General features: G+C 37.3%; 3 protein-coding genes across 5 annotated transcripts; 1 reads left to right on the plus strand and 2 right to left on the minus strand.

The window, feature by feature from the left end:
* Nucleotides 1–590: 590 nt before the first annotated feature.
* Nucleotides 591–4,585, plus strand: pdzd11 (PDZ domain containing 11). Its single transcript, XM_034137436.1, has 6 exons — nucleotides 591–673; nucleotides 1,445–1,552; nucleotides 1,816–1,956; nucleotides 2,055–2,153; nucleotides 2,454–2,514; nucleotides 3,200–4,585. The coding sequence occupies exons 2-6, from the start codon at nucleotides 1,460–1,462 to the stop codon at nucleotides 3,232–3,234; spliced, it is 429 nt and encodes a 142-aa protein (XP_033993327.1). The 5' UTR covers nucleotides 591–673; nucleotides 1,445–1,459; the 3' UTR covers nucleotides 3,235–4,585.
* Nucleotides 4,586–4,833: 248 nt separating this feature from the next.
* Nucleotides 4,834–8,813, minus strand: stard14 (START domain containing 14). The gene is made up of 6 exons (XM_034137423.1): nucleotides 8,500–8,813; nucleotides 8,252–8,399; nucleotides 7,593–7,696; nucleotides 7,261–7,378; nucleotides 7,114–7,166; nucleotides 4,834–6,112 (listed from the first exon to the last, which is right to left on the minus strand). Exons 1-6 carry the CDS (start codon nucleotides 8,650–8,652, stop codon nucleotides 5,906–5,908), a joined length of 783 nt encoding a protein of 260 aa, XP_033993314.1. The 5' UTR covers nucleotides 8,653–8,813; the 3' UTR covers nucleotides 4,834–5,905.
* A 1,304-nt stretch (nucleotides 8,814–10,117) lies between these two features.
* rab41 (RAB41, member RAS oncogene family) lies at nucleotides 10,118–18,196 on the minus strand. 3 transcript variants are annotated; one of them, XM_034136079.1, is made up of 8 exons: nucleotides 18,024–18,196; nucleotides 16,514–16,572; nucleotides 16,096–16,149; nucleotides 15,129–15,234; nucleotides 14,677–14,788; nucleotides 13,659–13,752; nucleotides 12,799–12,865; nucleotides 10,118–12,124 (listed from the first exon to the last, which is right to left on the minus strand). In XM_034136079.1, the coding sequence occupies exons 1-8, from the start codon at nucleotides 18,100–18,102 to the stop codon at nucleotides 12,060–12,062; spliced, it is 636 nt and encodes a 211-aa protein (XP_033991970.1). In that variant the 5' UTR covers nucleotides 18,103–18,196; the 3' UTR covers nucleotides 10,118–12,059. The 3 variants fall into 3 exon arrangements, with proteins under 3 accessions (XP_033991970.1, XP_033991963.1, XP_033991954.1); XM_034136072.1 differs by lacking the exon at nucleotides 13,659–13,752 and adding an exon at nucleotides 14,146–14,239; XM_034136063.1 differs by lacking the exons at nucleotides 13,659–13,752; nucleotides 15,129–15,234 and adding exons at nucleotides 14,146–14,239; nucleotides 15,717–15,822.
* Nucleotides 18,197–19,176: the final 980 nt, after the last annotated feature.

Below are 19,176 nucleotides of genomic sequence, written 5' to 3' on the forward strand. Positions count from 1 at the left end.
CTATATCATTATGCTTCTTCCTTTTTGTAAAGAACTTTGAATTGCCTTAAATTGAAAGGTGCTATATAAATAAACTTGCCTGTCCTTGCCTGGCCATCATATCAAATCCAAGTGAAATGTGTAATTTGTGTTAGGACACTAAAGAAATGAAATACTCACTGTCCTGCGTTAAAATATATTGCAATTCATTTACAGTAGCCTGGGAATTGGCAAGGTGAGAAGAGAATGGAAAATGTTAAATCAATGATAAAAAAAAAGATTTTGTGGTAACAAAACATGCATTCAGTTTTCTTCATCACAATAATAGCAAAATGTTTTTATCTAACACAGTGGTAGAAATTAACTCCAAACACTTACTTCACATTCATGTTATGAATCAACATCAGTAATCATGATCTATTATTATAAGTTCAAATGAGATTTATTGCCATTATTACCCAGAAGTATACATTCATTAACATTTTTCAATTTACCAGATGTAAAATGTAATTGATATACAAATTAATGCACAATATACACAAAATAAAATATGCATAATTGTATATTCTCAAACTGTCGTGACCCCTCCACACCAGCAGGTGGCGCTGTACCACAGAATACCAGTAATTGTTTAATGCAACAAAAAAAAGGCTTGTTGCTGTTGCTAGCTGGTTGCTAGCCTTCAGTCTAGCAGGTAAGATACTTTGTCATTTTTTGACTGTCATTCTGCCTTTTTGTTATACACTATATTACTAGTTATAGTTCAAATGATAACAACAGTGAATGTTATTGATGACGCGTTCAACAGAGCAGAGTAGGCTCGTTTCAAAGTTAGCTTGTAAGCTAACTGTAGCTATCTCGTTTGTAAATTGCAGTGTAAAATGATTTTCTGTCAGCTAAAGCACCCTTTACATAATGTCATTGCTATCTACCGATAAGTACAGCAGAACTTAAATACATTTCAGCATGTGTATAATTTCAGCATAATTTCGGTGGTTTGAAACTGCTTTTTCAGTAGAGCTTCGTAACTAGCTGGGTGCGTTTTGGTCTCAGCTGTAGTTAACATATTCACATAATGTTAAAGTAATACAGAACATTTCACACAAGCTTAACGACACTGCGGTCCACTTAGTACAACAGACGTGTCCATAGCAAATATGTTGATGTCATAGAAAAAACCCTACATTACATTTGTTTAACCAAATACTGTTGATAGTGCATATTTGGTCAAACTATGACCGTGGGAAACAAATCTAACCGCAACTTATAGGAAAATATCTATTCAAAGCTTGTAAACTAAACCAACTTTTTAGTTTTTCACATGCGTGTGAACTGTTTTAAGAATATAACTTCTGAATTGACAAATGTGTTGTAGCAAATAAGAACATCTATAATATAGACTCAAGAAGTTCACTAAATCTTAAGGAACTTTTCTTCATAACAATGTTTTTTGTTCTGTATTTAGGTGCTTTTATAAACAATGGATCAGAAAATTCCTTATGATGACTACCAGCTCCCAGTGGTATTCCTGCCTTCTTATGAAAACCCACCAGCATGGATACCCCCACAGGAGGTAAGACACAAATCAGTAGAACCTCACTTTCTGCTTTAATCCAACTATTTACTATTATTTACTATCAGGGAAACATGAACTCTAGGGCCTTTTTTTCTAAAGCTTTGAACTGTATATTTTAGTATTTGTCAAAGTCCCCACTTAATTTAAGTATTCCATGTGTTACAATCTGTAACCCACATGTGAAGAATCAGGCTCACATTGATGTAATACATACTATGCGATTGTTATCCATGCTTTTCTTTTTCTTTGTTTATTTTCAGCGGATTCAACACCCCGACTACAACAATGAGCTCACCCAGTTCCTGCCTCGTACTGTCGTATTAAAGAAACCTCCCGGAGCACAGCTGGGCTTCAACATCCGAGGGGGCAAGGCCTCACAGCTTGGCATCTTCATTTCCAAGGTGTGTGTGATATGGATTTGATTGGCAATATTACTTGTTGTTCCGCGGTCTAATTGTATCCACATTGTGAGTTCTGATGTCTGTGTTTTTATTGGCAGGTGGTCCCAGACTCAGATGCCCACAGAGCAGGACTGCAAGAGGGAGACCAGGTTCTGTCTGTGAATGAGGTGGATTTCCAAGACATAGAGCACTCAAGAGTAAGTCAGAGCTCTATTTTCATGCTGAGATCCAAACACATTTTAATCAATGTGTTATTTGTGTTACCATTACACCATATCTGATACTCCCTTACTGGAGTGTAAGCCTGTTCGAAGACCTTTTGTGCCAGTTAAATATTTTATATTCCCATTAAAACATGTAACTATTTATAATAATAAAATGCCTCAATAGATTGGGCCCATGTTGCATTGTAGTCATCATGTTTCCCCAGCTGTTTTCTTTCTAGGAAAAAGCCCTTTTAGTATATTGCATCAAGTTAATTTCTGTTTCCTCTTCAGGCTGTAGAGATTCTGAAGACTGCGCGAGAGATACTGATGAGGGTTCGCTTCTTTCCTTACAGTAAGTCTTACTCTACTAAATCATATCAAAGGCATGACGCGTTCTCCATACTCAAGATTTGACATATGTCATACCTTTTCCTTTTTAAGTCAGTAGTTAGTTGCTTAGTTAGTAATCATATCTCTTGAATTTATTGTTTTTTGTTTTGGGGCGAATGTAAACAAATTTTCCAATGAGATATTGGCACATAGGTTAAAGATATTTTGTTGGCCAGAGTTCTTCTATTCAAGATACAGTGTTGAAAAGGGGAGGCAGAGAGAATGAAATTGAAAGTTTGTTGTCTGAAGTTAACATTGAGAAAAGTAAAGCTGAAGTTGATTACTTTTGGGCAGATTCCAATCCATTTTAAATGCATAACTTTTATTGATGATTTGCTTTTATTAGACCCATAGTGTGCTCAAGTGAAGTATGCAGTTTGTTATAGGCCTTAAGAAAAAGTTAGAATTGCTTTCATAGACTACGTAGCTCTAGGACTAAACCTCAAGAATTTGAAACTTGTTGGCACGATAAGTACCTCCTTCATACTTTAGCTGTGATATCTAACTGGCGGATCTCGCTGGATATATTCACAAACAAAAAAAACTGGTTTTGAAATAACTGGATTATATTATACTAGAAGGAAATGATATAATGGCATCCCTTTAAGTGTTGTAACATTGTTCTCTGTGTGTTCTCCTATTACTAGACTACCAAAGGCAGAAGGAGAGGACTGTACATTAGGTGGCAGTAAAGAGAGAGAGTTGTACAGTTGCATCACCACCCTCCTCCCACAGACTCTGGCCGTCTCACCGTCAAGATGTATGACTAACTCCCTCACTCACAGTCCTCACTGTAAGGACAGCATCTACTCTGTTTCCTCCCTCACCTCCATATCTGCTGCCTCATCTACTGTGATCCAGGATGATTACCATTCCATCAGGATATGTTCACAGGAAGTGAAGCAAGTTTTAGTTCAACCGACATTTCACATAATAAATTATGTATAATATTTTCCGGTCAAGCATACCATTTATAGACCATGCATAGTTTGATTATCTTTCTCCTCCATCCATATAATCAGGTGTTTTTTACTGTAGCTTTTTACATACCTCTTGATCAAGTACAGAGTAGCGTTGCATTGGTCACGCTTGTTTAAGGTAGAAATGCATATACACTCAGTTGCTTTATCATGTACAGATAGCTAAAACTAATGCAGTCCTATACATAAAGTTGCTGATAAGTGTCTTCATGAAAGGTGTTTTAGTTTAAGCCATTTTGTAAGAATCACTCACAAACTAGCTTTGTGGAGCTTTCAAAATAATGTCATGCTCAGTCAGCATCATGTTTCTCACTGGAAAACTGAGTGTAGATCTAGAAAATTACATAACTTGGATTTTAGTATGCACTGACACATACTGTATGGTAGCCTACAAAGACAGCAGGGCCTTACGTGTTGTAAGAGCAAATGATAGTGCAAGACTTCTGGTAAATATCACTGATCTGAATATCACTGTGAATATCCTGTTAATCCAGTTTTTTTATATTTAACAAAGTTGAGTAATGAAATATTAAGATGTGTGTATATATATATATTTCTGTGACTTCTATTGGGGACCCAACTTTACTTGCTCTCTTTTTTCACATTTCATGCATTATGGGTATTTCATAACCTGCTTTGGGCTAAACAATATTGCAATTATGTAATTTATGAACTGTAAACTAGTGTATAAGGTGCGGAACTGTATAATGATACATCATAACAACAGACAGAAGACTGTCAGGTACTTTTATCATTTTGTACTATGATTTTGTAGATGTGCTTATCAGTAAAATCAGCAGATATAAGATAAGGGTGTAAATGAAATCTCCAGACATTTCTAGAAAGCAGTTGAATACCTCTGGATGTTTCTCCTGCATACTTGTAAACATTTAGTACATTAGTTTGTATGCTATACCTGCCTGTTGCATCTCAACTCTTTGTACGCTAATACTTTTCACTATAGGATTAACCTTTGGTTTTCCATCTGATGATCTTGGTTTCCAGCACTACTTTGACATGGTAAATGTAATAAAACGTTTTGAACCCTTGTAACCTTGTGTTTCTACTTGGAGAGCCTGAACCAGCTAGAAAAGGACCGGTTTGTTCTGGTTCAAGCAGCTAAACGTGTTCTACTATGGAGGATGGTTTCTCTACTCAATTGTCATCTTTACGGGAATTCAGTGAATGGCAGTGATTATCATAGCACGGTAACCTTGTTAGGTTTATTTGATAAAATAGTCAAGTCCATGTAACACTACATCAAATATCCTCCGAAGAAAGAGCTAGCTCAGCTTGCAGGGCTTCATTCCAGCATGTTTACTCCATCACGATGACTTGAGTGCACAAAAAAACTTCAAAAATACATAAAAAAACAAAACATTTCCTTGTCCAGTCTTTCAGTTTAAGTCAACTGACAACATGCAAACTTGGTATGTACATTTTACATCAACCGAAACAGATTGCCAATGCATACTTGGGTCTGTTTAACATAAAGAATTACATTGCATAAACCTTTGATGGTAAAAGAGAAATACAACGAACCTTCAAACAGTCTTCTTATTACATATGAATGATATAAACACAGCGTCACTAATCATGTCTAAATAAAATGAGCTAATGGTTATTAAATACAATTTTCACATTTAATAAGTGTCTTTTCTTTTGCATTTGGCTAGATAACATTGTGTTTCTGAAAAACAGATAACAGGTTGACGCCCAGAGCTGTGCAACCCTGAACCCTTCACCTTCAAAGGTTTTATGCTGAGCTCATCATACTGTGATCTGCAACCAGCCTCAATGTGAATAAACTAAATAAAAGTGACCATCAGGCTCCTAATTTTGATCTGATATACAATAAAGAAAAATAATGATTTCACTTCACTCTATTTTCACCACTTACAGTAACTCATCTTATTTCCGTTCACAGTCACTTGTAAAGGCAAAGTGGAGAACCACACTTCATATCTTTTTTTAAATAGCTTTAAAAAACAGCTGACAGAGAACCTATTGTAAATGTAGTGCTGTAACTTTGATACATTTAAAACCCTGACACCGCAAATCCTTTACAATGTAAAAAATATAGTTCTTAAAACAATAGTTTGCTTAAAACACTGGCATGATGTTTAGCTTGGATCAACATAGAACGAGATGAATGGCAATTTCACTTCTGCCTGGTAAGAAATCTGTAAACACTTTATGCTCATCCCAAAAGGCACGTGGCGTTTGGAAAACCATATCAATATTTGTGAGCCTAAGGGCGACTTCACAGAGAGTGGGAGGTCCCAAGTCTTATTAAAGTTGTCAGTATATACACAGTCCGTCCTCCGGTCTCACCCTCTTAGACCACCCTTCCTCACATCACTTAGATATGGTTTAACTGCTGTCTTCGCACTCCTGAGTGGAGATCTTTGAACTCTCGTCCACGTTTTCTAGCGAGTCTGCTCTCTGTATGGACAGCTCGCCCGGGTCCATCATGGGCAGGACGTTCTGCTCCGGGCACAACCAGGGCTTCTGGGCCGGAGAGTTCTGCCCTTTCCACTGTTGGTAGTTCTGTCCCGCCTCGTGTACACTCCTCATCACCTGCAAGGAGTTGGCAAAGAGAGAATACCATTGTCAGAGGGGTGAGGTCTGAATGAGGGTCATACCACACCTTCATTCTCAGTTATCAAAGCTGAAGATAAAGCCAGTCAGAAAACACTGAGTAACAGATTAGGTGGGAAGCAGCTACAGAAAATATTTACAGCTCTGACAATCTACATAAAAGTAAAATGCAACAACTGAATGCATAGTCGATAAATCATTACAATATTAAACAATGAGAAAACTGTTTGCAACAATACTCCAGTCTCTAAGATTTAGGCAAGTAAGCACTTTTCCTGACCCCACCAGCTACTTCCAAAAACCCTTTCGACCTGCTTGAATGCACTTTGTTAGAGGTGTTTCGTTCATTGCTATCCCTTATTGAATAACCAAAGCCTTTCAAAAATAGTATCATCTTTTAAATGACTAAACAGGTCCTTTTGGTATTTAACTCTTGTTTCTTCTCTTGATTTTACATTTTATTTTACACTCCTCTAAAGACATGGAAAGGCATCTATAATTAAGGACTACATTATTTTCATTCTAATTTGGAATGTTCACTACTTGGCCAAATGTATGCGTCATTGCCTATTAATAGTTTTGTCTTTATAAATCACTGTTACTCAGTAAAGAAGGTCAATGGCAGCTCCTAACACACACACGTTGATACACTTTGGTCTAAATAGTTTCAAATGGCGGAGGATACGAAACCTGGGGAACGAGTTCTGCAGAGAGAGAGAGCAACAGCTCGAGCTGAGATACTCCTTTGTCAGCAGCCTTACCAGAGCAGGCACTCAAAATGGGTTTCTATGGTTACCATTGTCCTTTAAGACAGATGAAACCCTCTTTCCATTATGCGTACACACACCTTTTTAAAAAATTGCCTTGTGGACACACGCCCATTTACTGATACACTTGTATTTATTGACCTTAGCACCTCCTCGGCTGCTGTTGACTAAAAGTAAACAAACAAAAAAAGTTGCTGACGTTGCATTACTTACCCTGGGAGCGAGTACTTTAGAAGCTTGGTTTCCAACCCACTTTGGAAGAGAACCTGGAGATAAGAGATCAACATTTAAATACAGCTCTAAAAATGTTTGGCAAGAATCCGCCATTTGCAAAAATAGTGTTGTTGGTGTCGGTCTTACCTTTGGGGTCAGCTTGTGAAAGGTATATGAAAGTGCAGCTGTTTGGTCCAATGGGCTTGATGAAATATCCTGTGAGGACGGAAATGGCCCTCACAAGATCACTGCGAGGAGGGTATTTCTGGAATTAAATGAAAACAGTTTGCAGAGAATTTAGAAAAACTACAACTATCCAGTTTTAACTACAAACTCCTCTTTCACGATGTTGGTAAAGTTATGCAATGTTGACATGTGACACTATCACCTCGGTTAGGTGTGTGTAGAAGAAGAAAATCAATGCACACAGAACACTATGTCAAAAGGCATGTTGGGAATGTGTGTAGTAGGTGGTATACCGGATGTTTGACTGAGAAGTTAACGATGATGTACTCTTCCTCCGTCACCTTCCAGGAACGCAGGCTCACCACATCTCTGTTCTTTATGGGCTTTGGACACAGCCCTGCAGAAAAATAGACATACAAATCTAGTCATTATGTCTCCCTTCATTAAACTACACAACAAGCCCTTGTTATGACAATAAATACACCGCTGGAACAAGAGGGTGCTCATTATGCATCCCAGAGGGCTTCAGAAGAAACATGTTAATAGAAATGGAAGTTAAAAGGAGATGGCGTAACAATGCACTTGGGTATTTAAATATGATCATATCTTGCTCATGGGAAAATAATGTTCACTATGGTGCATATTACATCTAGAGTGTGCTGCACTTTTATAAAACATAAATACAAATATGAATCAGTTCCGATTTTAAATCATGCCTTAATATAGCACATTTTTTACATATAAAAACAGTTTTACACAATTTTTTCAAAATAACAATCAAACTCTTATTATGCACTTTCCCTTTTCAGTGTGTGTGTAATTTCAATGAGCAACAGTTGAAACTGAGTCAGGCCTGAGCTGTGGACTAACAGGTTTGTGGTGCATCACGTTTTAAACAGAGACAAACACACGGACAGCGACGGTAAAAGACTGAACAGAAAGGAGTCCTCACATGAGTAATATCCCACATCGGCATTAGCAGAGAGCCGGGCAATGTCAAAAGTGTCCAACATGGCGGGGTCCCACTTCTTACGGTACTGGCTATCGTGAAGGACGTCGTACATTGTGGCAGCTGATACATCTTTCATTGTCATTTTACACTGAAACAGACATTACATTAAAGTGTTATACAAATAAACCGCTGTCAATTTAACACGTATACCAAAAGTGACTTCTAAAGTTGGTGGATATTGAACTTACCTTGATTTTGTGAACAGGATTCTTTTTTTGGGAAGTAGAAGTTTCGACCCACACTTGCATCCCCTCCTTATCGTACTTGTTGGCCCAATTGTCCGTAGACAAACACTGCTTTTTAAAGTCAGCAAACACCGCCTCATCAGGTAAAATAGACATCTTTGAGTATCTTTGTGATAAAACTTTTTCGCTTAAAAAAAAACACTTCCTTAGAATGAATGTGACACCTGCTCGGTCCAGTGTGTTGGACCCAGTCGACTCGTGAGGAGGTTTAAGTCTGCTGTGGCTGTTAGCCTCTGGCGACACGATTATTATATACGAGCTGATCGCTCTTCAAGTCGAGCAGGATTTTTCTGAGTTGAATTCCTGAGTCATACCTTCAACCACCTCCCGCTGACGTCACAGCACTTCCTGAGACAGGTGTGTTACGCAGGTAGCGTAAAGGAAAACAAAAGAAGTCCCGCTTTAACAGTTGGACTAATTCACTTGTATAATATTATAGAGCTAATGTAGGTCAAAGTTGATACCAACTAAAATATGAATATAAAAAGAGCAGTGTTGTGTTTTTATTGTCAGAAAGTGTGAAGACAGGCTATAGCAAGTGGGCTGAACACTGTGGGCTGCTCAGGGGAGTGGGTTGGTGAGAATTGCTCAGTGTTGATGAGTACCATCACGACTATAAATGTTAAACAATAAACGAACACCAACCAAAAACGTTCAAAAATGAATAAATGAATCAAGCTTGAACTTATCCTCGTGCCTACTTTTAGCTTTAATATATTTTCAATATTTAGTAATAATTTAAACTTTAAAAGTTAATTCAACAAACTAATTAATTCACAACATATATTAACAATGCATTTATGTATACTGTACTTGTACTTTTATATTCTTTGTCATATATTGTTCATTATCATATACATTTTTCTATATTATTATTTGCGCTGTTATATATTGTTGGTAATATAATGTTATTATTACACATTTCTTATCTAGATTCATTTCAGATTGTTTGTTATACATTGTAGAATAATGCACATATTTGTACATGCTTGTTCCTATAACTTATCTATTTATTGTATTATAACCTAAATCCCCCCTCACAGGGATCAAATAAGAATTTCTGATTCTGAAATCTTTCTTGGGTATTTCTAGATAAATGGCCGTTTTATTGAAACTACTATTTGCAATACATTCCAGCCTATATCATCCAATAATAATACAAAAACATGTTTGATGTATTTTTATTAAAGTGTAGATTTAGAAAATATTGTCGTTATGTTTGAACATTGGCAATAACATTTACGTAAAGTCAGATTATACCTTCAGTTTCTATTCACATTCCTCCAATAGCTTTTAAACGAAATATGTACATCTAGAACGTTCATACTTGGACACACCTTTGTTGTAACATTGCAAGCCTCTGATGTATTACCTAACAAGTAGTTTCAGTCACTTTGACGACATACACACACACCGATGTAACAGGTTTCTCACATTCAACTGAAGCGCTGAATATTATCGCTCATAGAAAGCATGTACAGAACAAGTGTGTTGGTTTATCCATAGCAGTTGAAAAAAGAGAATTATGAATGTGATTCATTAAAGAAAGAGATGACAGATGTTACATTTTGGTGAAATATCTTTATTTTATTCCATGTGATAGGCCTACACTTGTGTTTCATTAACTCTCCTTTTTATACATCAGATAGTAATAGTACATTATTCACACAAACGTTGCTAAACACGAGTAGACAGCATATTTCAAATGGACAGACACAATTCAGAATGGCACAAAGCTGAGTATTTAGTCAGTGACAAGTAATAGAAGAGCTGCTAATGTTAAAATGGTTGTTTGATTACATTTTTAAATCCATTTAAAACGTTGATATTTCAAAACAAGCTACAGCAAACGACCAGTGTCTTTGTTGTGCTATGGCTAGTTAGTTGGTTTGTGTTACACATATGTGCGTGTGTGTGTGTGTGTGTGTGTGTGTGTGTCTAGAGACAGTGCAGCCTTGACCTGTGACTGTAAACCAAGCTACTGACTACACACTGCAAAAAAGCGATTTATAGCAGTGTGACAAGAAAAAACGTTGCTGCACCCAAGTGTCGCCTCAAGGTGGAGTCCCGGCAGACACGCAAACAATAAATAAAATCTCAACATGCGTGTCAGCATCTGTACTTTTGGTCAAGCATACAATGTTATCTGTATGTCAAAGTAACAAAATAAATAAACACATAAAACCAAGAGTCCGCCACAGGCAATAGCATTACAGCAAAGGATACTGCGACTAATTTCTCTGCACTTTTTACAGCAAGGGTGTTAGTAAGCGTTGGCTGCATCTGAGGACAAACTTTTATCTACCAGCTCTATAAAACAACTAATGAAGCCATGAACCAGTCAGCAGGCTTCTTATGTATTTTACAATATTGTGGCTTGATTCAGTGCACAACATTGGTGAACAAACAAGCAAGGCATCTGTGTTCTTATCCATATAAATCCTGCATGGTGAGCATGCTGCATGTTCTTGCAATAGTGTAATCAACACAACACAAATTATCGATGAGATGGTGGGAACGTCCTAGCGCCCAAAGTGACAACTTTTTATCGGAGTGGATAAACTAAACACTGACTTTTTTTTATTTCCTACTTTAGGGGTATCTAATAACATAAACTCCTCCTTAGATATGTTAATATGTGCACAGCTAATTCAACAACATTGGAAAAAGAGTTGCTATAGTTTTAATGCAGACATAGCTTCAGGTTAATAGCCATTTTAGTAAACTCGGGGAGGTTTCCCTTTGATAATATACTACCTCATTGTTTGGTCACACACCCCTTTTGCACTGTTTTAGATCAGGTCTCAAATGATGTGAATTTGATCTCCTAACACACTGTTGAATTTGGCAGTTCAGGCCTACAGATGTGTTCGGTATTATTATACCTAATACATGATCCATTAACCCTCCTCAATGAAAAGGGTCCATATGAGCCAAATGTAGTAACATGGCAGTTAGCAATGATGTTAATTTACTGGTAAGATCCTGTCTCTACTTCCTCAAAATAAGACAAAGTCAAGAAATAATCAGTTATCTGAGACAGAACAGAAGAGTACAAACTCTCCATTTAAAATAAAAAAAAGTAAAATACAATGGGCTGAGAACTCAACCTTGCAAAGCCATTTTAAATAATCCCAAGCAGTTTAACTTTACAACAATGACAAGAGTAACAGCACTAAGATTCCCAACTGTGCAATAACTCATGTTAGCAGTTAGCTATGTCAGTCTGCAATGCTATATAATGCCATGCAACTGGATGAGAATTTTAACATATCGTTTAACTTATTCCTTAATGTTATATTTGAAACCATTTTTCCCCACCACATAATCTGTTTGAATACAGTAATGCACATCCACACTGTTACTCTGAAAAGTCACTGAGTTGAAAAGGGGAAAAAAGACAGGTCTTCCATCCCAATGGCAGTGTGCCAAGGGTGGAGAGCGTGGCCACTGAGAGACAAGCTGTTGGTGGGGAGGAGATAGGCTGGGGGGGGTGAGGTGTACTAGCATGAGCAGCTGCTCTCGGTGACAGTCATCTCTGGCTGTTTCTCCAGTTTGATGTCGATCACTGAGAGGAATTGGTTAAGTAACATCGTCATGAATTTGCACATTTTATTTCAGTGCGCTATCTGGCTGCTATTGCTTCAGTGGAAGTTCTCTTTTTTTCTGCAGAGTGAACTTCAAGCTTTTTATGTAAAACATATATATTTTTTAATTGTATAAGGTCTCAATGCTTTACTATGATATGTATGTCATGCACAGCACTCCACTAACATAATACACTGTAGTTTGCCAAATATTCATTGTCCTAAGTATTTAAATTTTTTTAGCTTTTAAGGTTATTTGTATATTTACATTTGGTGTGAATACTTGGCTTTATTCTTTTTTAATGCTAAATAGTTTCTTAAAAATACCAAAGCAAATACCTTGCATGTCTAAACGTACCAGGCAATGAACTCTATTCTGATGTCACTTGGATTTTTTAAATTGCTGTCACAAATTTGTCAGCCATGGTTGTGTATATTTGTCTTCATTTTATAACTCATTTTGTGTATTTATTTTTTTATTATTGCTCGCCTCTTTTACCTGCTATGCCACTTTGGCTGTAACACTGTAAATGTCCCCGCTGTGGGACTGATATAGGAATTCTGATTCTATTTTTACAGGATTCAAGCCATGGCAATAATAACTTGACAGTAGTATTAAAATAATTTCTGTTGATAGCATCTTTAAAAAGGATACTGTCCTCTTTGCTTTTCTCTGGTGTGCTGTCCATCCCAGGCAGTGCAGCAGCAACGCGGCGGAACAGCTATAAAACAGAAACAAGTAACGATTAAACACATAAAAAAAAGGTGTAGCTAAAGTAAACTGTTGGCAAATAGGGGCGAGTGATTTGGTAACAATCTGCATGTTATTAAATTGACTGATGTTTATTGTAATATAGTTTTTTTTGTTACTGGAAATGTTGAGAAAATGTAAAATATATATTAACCACACAGGAATATCTACCTTTGTAAAATCAGTTCCCACAATGGCAACAACAAGCGATATTGAGGGGTATCTACCTCGGCAATGTGACTCTCTGAATGGACAGATTTACATTGACTCACTATATTTAGTCATCACCCACCCCTACTGTCACATGGGCAATTCAAAGTATTCAGAGAAATTGATCAAAGTTGTAAGAAATCACTCATAAATATATGTATTTCATTGAATAACAGGCAAACACAAGAAGCAGCTTAAGCAGGAATACTAAATGTGATTTTGCTGATTGCGAGAACAGGATCAAAGCGAAGGTTGCCGTGCTAGCCTCCTCCACTGAGCAAACCCATTACAGTCACAGAAACACTTTGAAGCTGCAGAAGTTATAGTGAATAGGACAAAAAGTACTTGAGAAAAACAAACAGAGTAGCAGTAAACTTGTGCAGAAACATCTACAAGCAATGCCTGTGGGGGGAAACACAACCGATACAGTATATACTAATAATACCAAGACATGTCACGATGAGCCAAGAGAGGGGGGGAAAAGGAGACAGAAGGAGTTAAGAGACTTTGAGGGCAGAATTAGCTCAACTACCTCGAGACAGCAGAATCTCTACCTGTTTGACATTGTAGCCAGTCTTTGCGCTGGTTTCAATGAACATGACATTCAGTTCCTTTGCTCTCTGCTCACCCTCCTCCGTGGTGATCTGTCTGCTCAGGTAGAAGCAGAGATGGGAGATGGACGAACAGACAGACATGGAAAGAAACATCGCAAAGAGGACAGGCCAGAGGGAGAGTGAAGAGATAGAGAGAGAAACAAAGAGAGCTCAACACAGAATCTTGTTTTTTGGGGGTGGAAAAAGAGAGAGGTTAGTTTAGTTATAACACAGACGGACAGAGAGGAAGACGAAGGGAGGGAAGCTGCTGTGCTGAGTAAAGATGAAGCAGCAAGGGGAACGACTCATTCACTCAACAGTCGCACTCTGATCCATTTAGTGAATACATGGGAGGAGTTGTACATCCCAGAAGCTTCAGGTTGGCCTCCCTAACCTAAAAACCATCATGACTACTGTCAGTATTACGACTGCTTTACTGGACACCAACCTGTTTGACGTTATAGCCAGCCTTGGCACTGGTCTCTATGTACATCACATTGAGCTCACGAGCTTTCCTCTCTGCCGCCTCAACAGAAACTTGCCTGCCATGGTCCCGGGGAGGGAGGGGGGGGAGTGGTGTGAAGTGTGGTGTTGAGGGAAACACAAACAAAACAAAAAAATCAAAATGACATGGAGAGAACAGAGCAGGAAAGGGGACACAGAAGTAAAACAAAAAGAAAGAAATATGATCAAAACATTAGAAATAAAAAAATACATGATAATAGTCACTAAAATCACTCAGAAAAAGGGCTGGGGTTTGTAAAATGCCATGGGATGATAAAAGTAAAAGTTGGATGAGATGCAATGAAGGGAAGAAGGTGGGAATCCAGGCTTTGGCAGTATAAAACTATACTTTAATACTTCATGCTAAGCTATTTCTAATGTAATAAAATGATAAAAATGCATTCTATTTATTAAGTATTGTAACTAGGATAAGAAAATCATTACAATCTTTCACACATCTCACACAACCATGTACCTTTTATCCGCCAAGTCTGTTTTGTTCCCAACAAGCATGATAATGACATCACTTCCTCTCTCTGTTCTAACATCATCAATCCACTTTGAGGTTTGCTGGAATGAATTCAGATCTGTGGATGAAAAACCCCCATACAAAATTACTGCAAACATCACATCATGTAGCCCCTAAAGACATAAAAATATTTGATATACTAGCTATAGTTAAAAGATTGCATAAGCAGTAATACTTTTCATTAAAAAGGAAGAGCATCTTGTGTAATTAAAGCTTGTAGAGAAGTGTTAGTCAGAAAGAGTAATAATAAGAAAAGCTTGAATAAGGAAAATATACTTAGAGAAATACAGGAGGTTATAAGCAGAAGTACATAAAGTAGGAACTATGCAAAAAAATAATAGCTTCCTTCCAACTGCTCTAGAGCCCTACAGAAAGGTTAGAGTACAGCCCTGACTCACTGGTGATGTCATAAACAACCACGGCAATGGTAGAGTCACGGATGTAGCTGGGAATTAGGCTACGAAAACGCTCCTGTCCAGCAGTGTCCCAAAGCTGGAGTCGGACCTGAGGATTGGAACGGAAGAGAAGAAAAGGACAAGGAGATAAAGAGGGGAAAGGCAGAACAAGAAAGTGGAGAATAGGACAGTCATAAAGGAACTGCAAGCCAAGTAGCAGAGATGAAAATGGCCTTTTTATTGGAGGAATGGGGAGAATCATTCAGAAGGGTCAGAGATGACCAGCATTATTATGCTGTTAAGACATGTTAAAATCGGCCCTGGTGATTCAGAATTGAGGGCGGCTTCAGAGGATCTCTGCCAATGAGGTGACATCAGAAGAGATATTCCCTTACTCCTTCCATCATATGTAACATTTACAAAGCACAGACCCCCCTGGACACTGCTGGAGAAATGCTTTAGTGATAAAAACAGTCTCCAATATCATGCTGTCCAGTGGGGTTTGCCAAGCTAGTAAATGCTCTATTTTTTTGTTGCCCATCCACATACTAAGTGAAGGACAAGGAGGTGAGGCAAGCCCATGATACCTACTCGCTATGTCATAAACCACCACAGCGGCGGCTGAGTCGCGGATGTAACTGGGGATGAGGCTGCGGAAACGCTCCTGTCCGGCTGTATCCCAGAGCTGCAGCCGAATCTGTGGCCAGCCGTGAAATGAATGTGGGAAGGGGGAGCATTTCATGACCCAGCCAGGGGATGGAAGGAGAACAAAAACTTCAAATAACGATGGAGTCTAAAAACATGATCAAACGTCTAACAAAGAAATAAATGGTTACATCTAAGGTAATGTGAAAACAATGTGAACTGGTGAATGGGAATTAAATGGTGGCTATTAAACACTGAGTGCATGCGTTTTAATCTATGTCAATGGGAATGATGAATAGTAAACAATAAAATATGCAGGACTTACCGTGCGATCTTCTAGGTACATGGTTTTTGACAAAAAGTCAATGCCAATAGTTGCCTGTAAGACAATCAATGCATACAAACATGGTTATGGAGAGAGCACTTGACAATGCATAACATCCATATAAAATGTCATAATGACCTCATTGTATATTGAATATTATATAAGCCTAAAGATATTTTTCAGAACATTTTGACACTAAAACATTAATATGGCTCTGTATAAATCATACATAATTCATCATACACACTAGCAAAGAATTGACCTGGAAGATCATGAAAGGGCCCTGGTTTATTAAAATAATACTATAAATTATTATTACATATATTAAAAATATATAAAATAAACACAATTTTAACCATTAAATCTGTGTCTTGGCAAACTTAATTGGCATCATATTGTAATGAACATGCGTTATTACCTGATAAGTGTTGTCGAAACTGTCATACATAAACCGTGTGATGAGAGAGGTCTTCCCAACTGTAAATCACAGAAACAGACACGTTCAGACTTGTTCCTGGTAATAAAAGACCACATTCTACAAGCCAAAACTCAGAAAAAAGTTCAGATTAATATCCAAGTCGCCTGTATCAATTATAATTTTCTATTACAGAAAGTAGCTAATCAATCACTCTACGACAAAACATACTTATTTTTATTATTATTTTCTTATGTATTATATGAATTTACCATCAGCATTATCCTGCACAACTCCCCTTCACTTTTTCTATTGTTCTGTGTTTTTTTTGTCAAAGGTATATTGTTTTTCATGTAAAGAAAACATGTTATTCTGCTTTTCTTCCAAATGTTTATGAACATAACAGTACATTCCAAATGTATATTTATGTATAGATATCGTAATTGTAAACAGCTTCAGCAATACTATGCATTAAATACATTATCGTCATGCCAATAAAGCTATCTGAATTGAATTGAATTAAAGTGCCATCATCATTGATGCAAGTGGACTGCTGAACCCACACGCTGAGCTGGCAATATGGGTGGAGCCACAACATTTTGGGAAATAAAAATAGCTTGACTTGTAATATTCTAGATAAACAGTAACGTTATGTCACTACTGTTTTAGACAATCATCCCTAAAATACAACCACGTTATAAAATGTCCGAATGAGTGTCTAAAAGCCGACGTTAAACGGTATGTGAGAAGGCCGACTGGTCTGGAGCCACACTGGCCGACGTGGCTCTGCAAGGTGCTCCCGTAGGAAGCTAACAGCTAGCGGTAAAGAGTTGAAAAGCTACACTGACAGATACGGATTCACTTAATTCCCTTGACGTGTATGGGGTGGTCTCATATTTGAAATTAAATATTCCCACCACAATATTGAAAGCAACAATTGTGTTTTGATTAAGAAGTTAAATAAGGTATTAGCTTACAATAGTGATAATGTATTTAATACTGGGACAGCTAACTGTTAGCTAAAAGTAGTTAGCCAGCTACGATTAGCTACAGTAGGAGGATGCTGATCCCATTGCACTAACGACCACAGTAAGGACCACTGCTTTAATCAAACAACATACCATCAACTAAATAAGTCCGAAATCTTGATGTTATGAAAGGGTAACTCTATTTATAGTAAGCATTTATCGTTAAAAGCGAAATGTTTGCCTAGCTTACAGATGTAACGTTAGCTAGCTATGCAATGACATCATCACGGGTGTGAAAAATGACAATTATATTTTTTTGATCCTACACTCTCTTTAACACGTTGTTCAAAGCAAACTGTTAACATTTCGTTCTGTATCATCACTGGCCGTTATTGACCTTTGGATACGTTTATCCTGCTGGCCAGGAGCGAACGAGCTGGAGATGCTAGGCGGCTAGCTATGCTAATGCTAGCCACATCTCCACAACATATTCCTCACATCAGACCAAATGAACACTTGGTACAAGTACTCCGTAACTTGCTTACCACTCTGTTCGCCCAGAAAGACGAGCTTGAACTTTCGTAGAGGGTTGCCAAACTCTCCGCCGCCGGTCGTAGTTGACATTTTGTACAGAAAATAAACAGCTAACTAGCTGACTTGATGCTAATGATGTGATGTCTAGACCGGAGAGGCAAGTAGTGTATCTCTATCCTGCACTAGCAAGCGCTATTGTTTTCTTACACGTTCAGAAGTGAAATAGCGCAACCAAGAGGCAACTTCTGACAGACAACAGAAATGGTAAAGTAACGCGTAAATGTCCACAATTTCATTGGGATAAATGGCTATTTCTTTTATTATTCCTAAGTATTTTCACAGTAGGGAGAAGTACTCAGATATTGTACTTAAGGAAAAGTCGAAGTACCATAGTGTAGGAATACTCTGTTACATGTAAAAGTCCTGGATTCAAAATGTTACTCAAGTAAAAGTATTAGCATCAAAATATACTTAAAGTACTCAATATGCACATTTGCCAATTTCAGAGTAATATATGATATGTTTTGATTCTATCATGATGCATTAATGTGTTAATTGTGTGTTATGTTTTAACTGCTTTGTATAGGGTAGTCTGTGAATGTTTCTCCATGTGTAACTAAGTAAGTCTTATTTAAGTGTTTTTTTACACATCATTAATCCAAATATGCAGATTAACTAAAGGTATTAAATAAATGTGGTGGAGTATAAGTACACTTTTTACATCGTAATTGTAGTGGGGTAGAATTACAAAGCAGCAAACAAATGTAAAATGTAAATGTATTTTGTTACTTTATACCACTGAATATTTTTTAATAGATTTGTGCTGGAAACAATTGGTGAACATTTACTGACATTAGACATACAGGTAGATTACTCTGATAAAGCTGACAAAAAAACTTGTTTAAATAAAGGCATAAAGAAAATGAAGAAGAACATAAATAAAAATACACTCTTTGCCAATGGTTTTCAATTTGAGTCACAATCTTTAGCTATATGGTCCAGAGCAGGGCATTATATCAACTATTTACAAAGAAATGTGTTGCTGTTCATTTGAGTCACAAATGAAATATAAGCGTTTAACAAAAGTAAAAATATATAAATTATCTCAATATAGAAACTAAATAGATTAATCATACGAATTTTGGCATTTTATCAAGTTATTGG

Source organism: Trematomus bernacchii, unplaced genomic scaffold, assembly GCF_902827165.1.
Source record: "Trematomus bernacchii unplaced genomic scaffold, fTreBer1.1, whole genome shotgun sequence".
Taxonomy (NCBI): Eukaryota; Metazoa; Chordata; class Actinopteri; order Perciformes; family Nototheniidae; genus Trematomus; species Trematomus bernacchii.

Excerpts from the sequence above, each read along its gene's own strand:
- pdzd11 (XM_034137436.1), top strand. The coding sequence starts at position 1,460 with ATGGATCAGAAAATTCCTTATGATGACTACCAGCTCCCAGTGGTATTC. Across the intron at positions 1,553-1,815 it reads CATGGATACCCCCACAGGAG|CGGATTCAACACCCCGACTA; the intron begins GTAAGACACAAA and ends GTTTATTTTCAG. Across the intron at positions 1,957-2,054 it reads TTGGCATCTTCATTTCCAAG|GTGGTCCCAGACTCAGATGC; the intron begins GTGTGTGTGATA and ends TTTTATTGGCAG.
- stard14 (XM_034137423.1), bottom strand. The coding sequence starts at position 8,652 with ATGTCTATTTTACCTGATGAGGCGGTGTTTGCTGACTTTAAAAAGCAG. Across the intron at positions 8,400-8,499 it reads ATCCTGTTCACAAAATCAAG|TGTAAAATGACAATGAAAGA; the intron begins GTAAGTTCAATA and ends TGTCTGTTTCAG. Across the intron at positions 6,113-7,113 it reads CTAAAGTACTCGCTCCCAGG|GTGATGAGGAGTGTACACGA; the intron begins GTAAGTAATGCA and ends AACTCCTTGCAG.
- rab41 (XM_034136079.1), bottom strand. The coding sequence starts at position 18,102 with ATGTCAACTACGACCGGCGGCGGAGAGTTTGGCAACCCTCTACGAAAG. Across the intron at positions 12,866-13,658 it reads CTGGCTACAATGTCAAACAG|CTGTTCCGCCGCGTTGCTGC; the intron begins GTAGAGATTCTG and ends TCTGTTTTATAG. Across the intron at positions 12,125-12,798 it reads AGAGAAAAGCAAAGAGGACA|TGATCGACATCAAACTGGAG; the intron begins GTATCCTTTTTA and ends AATTCCTCTCAG.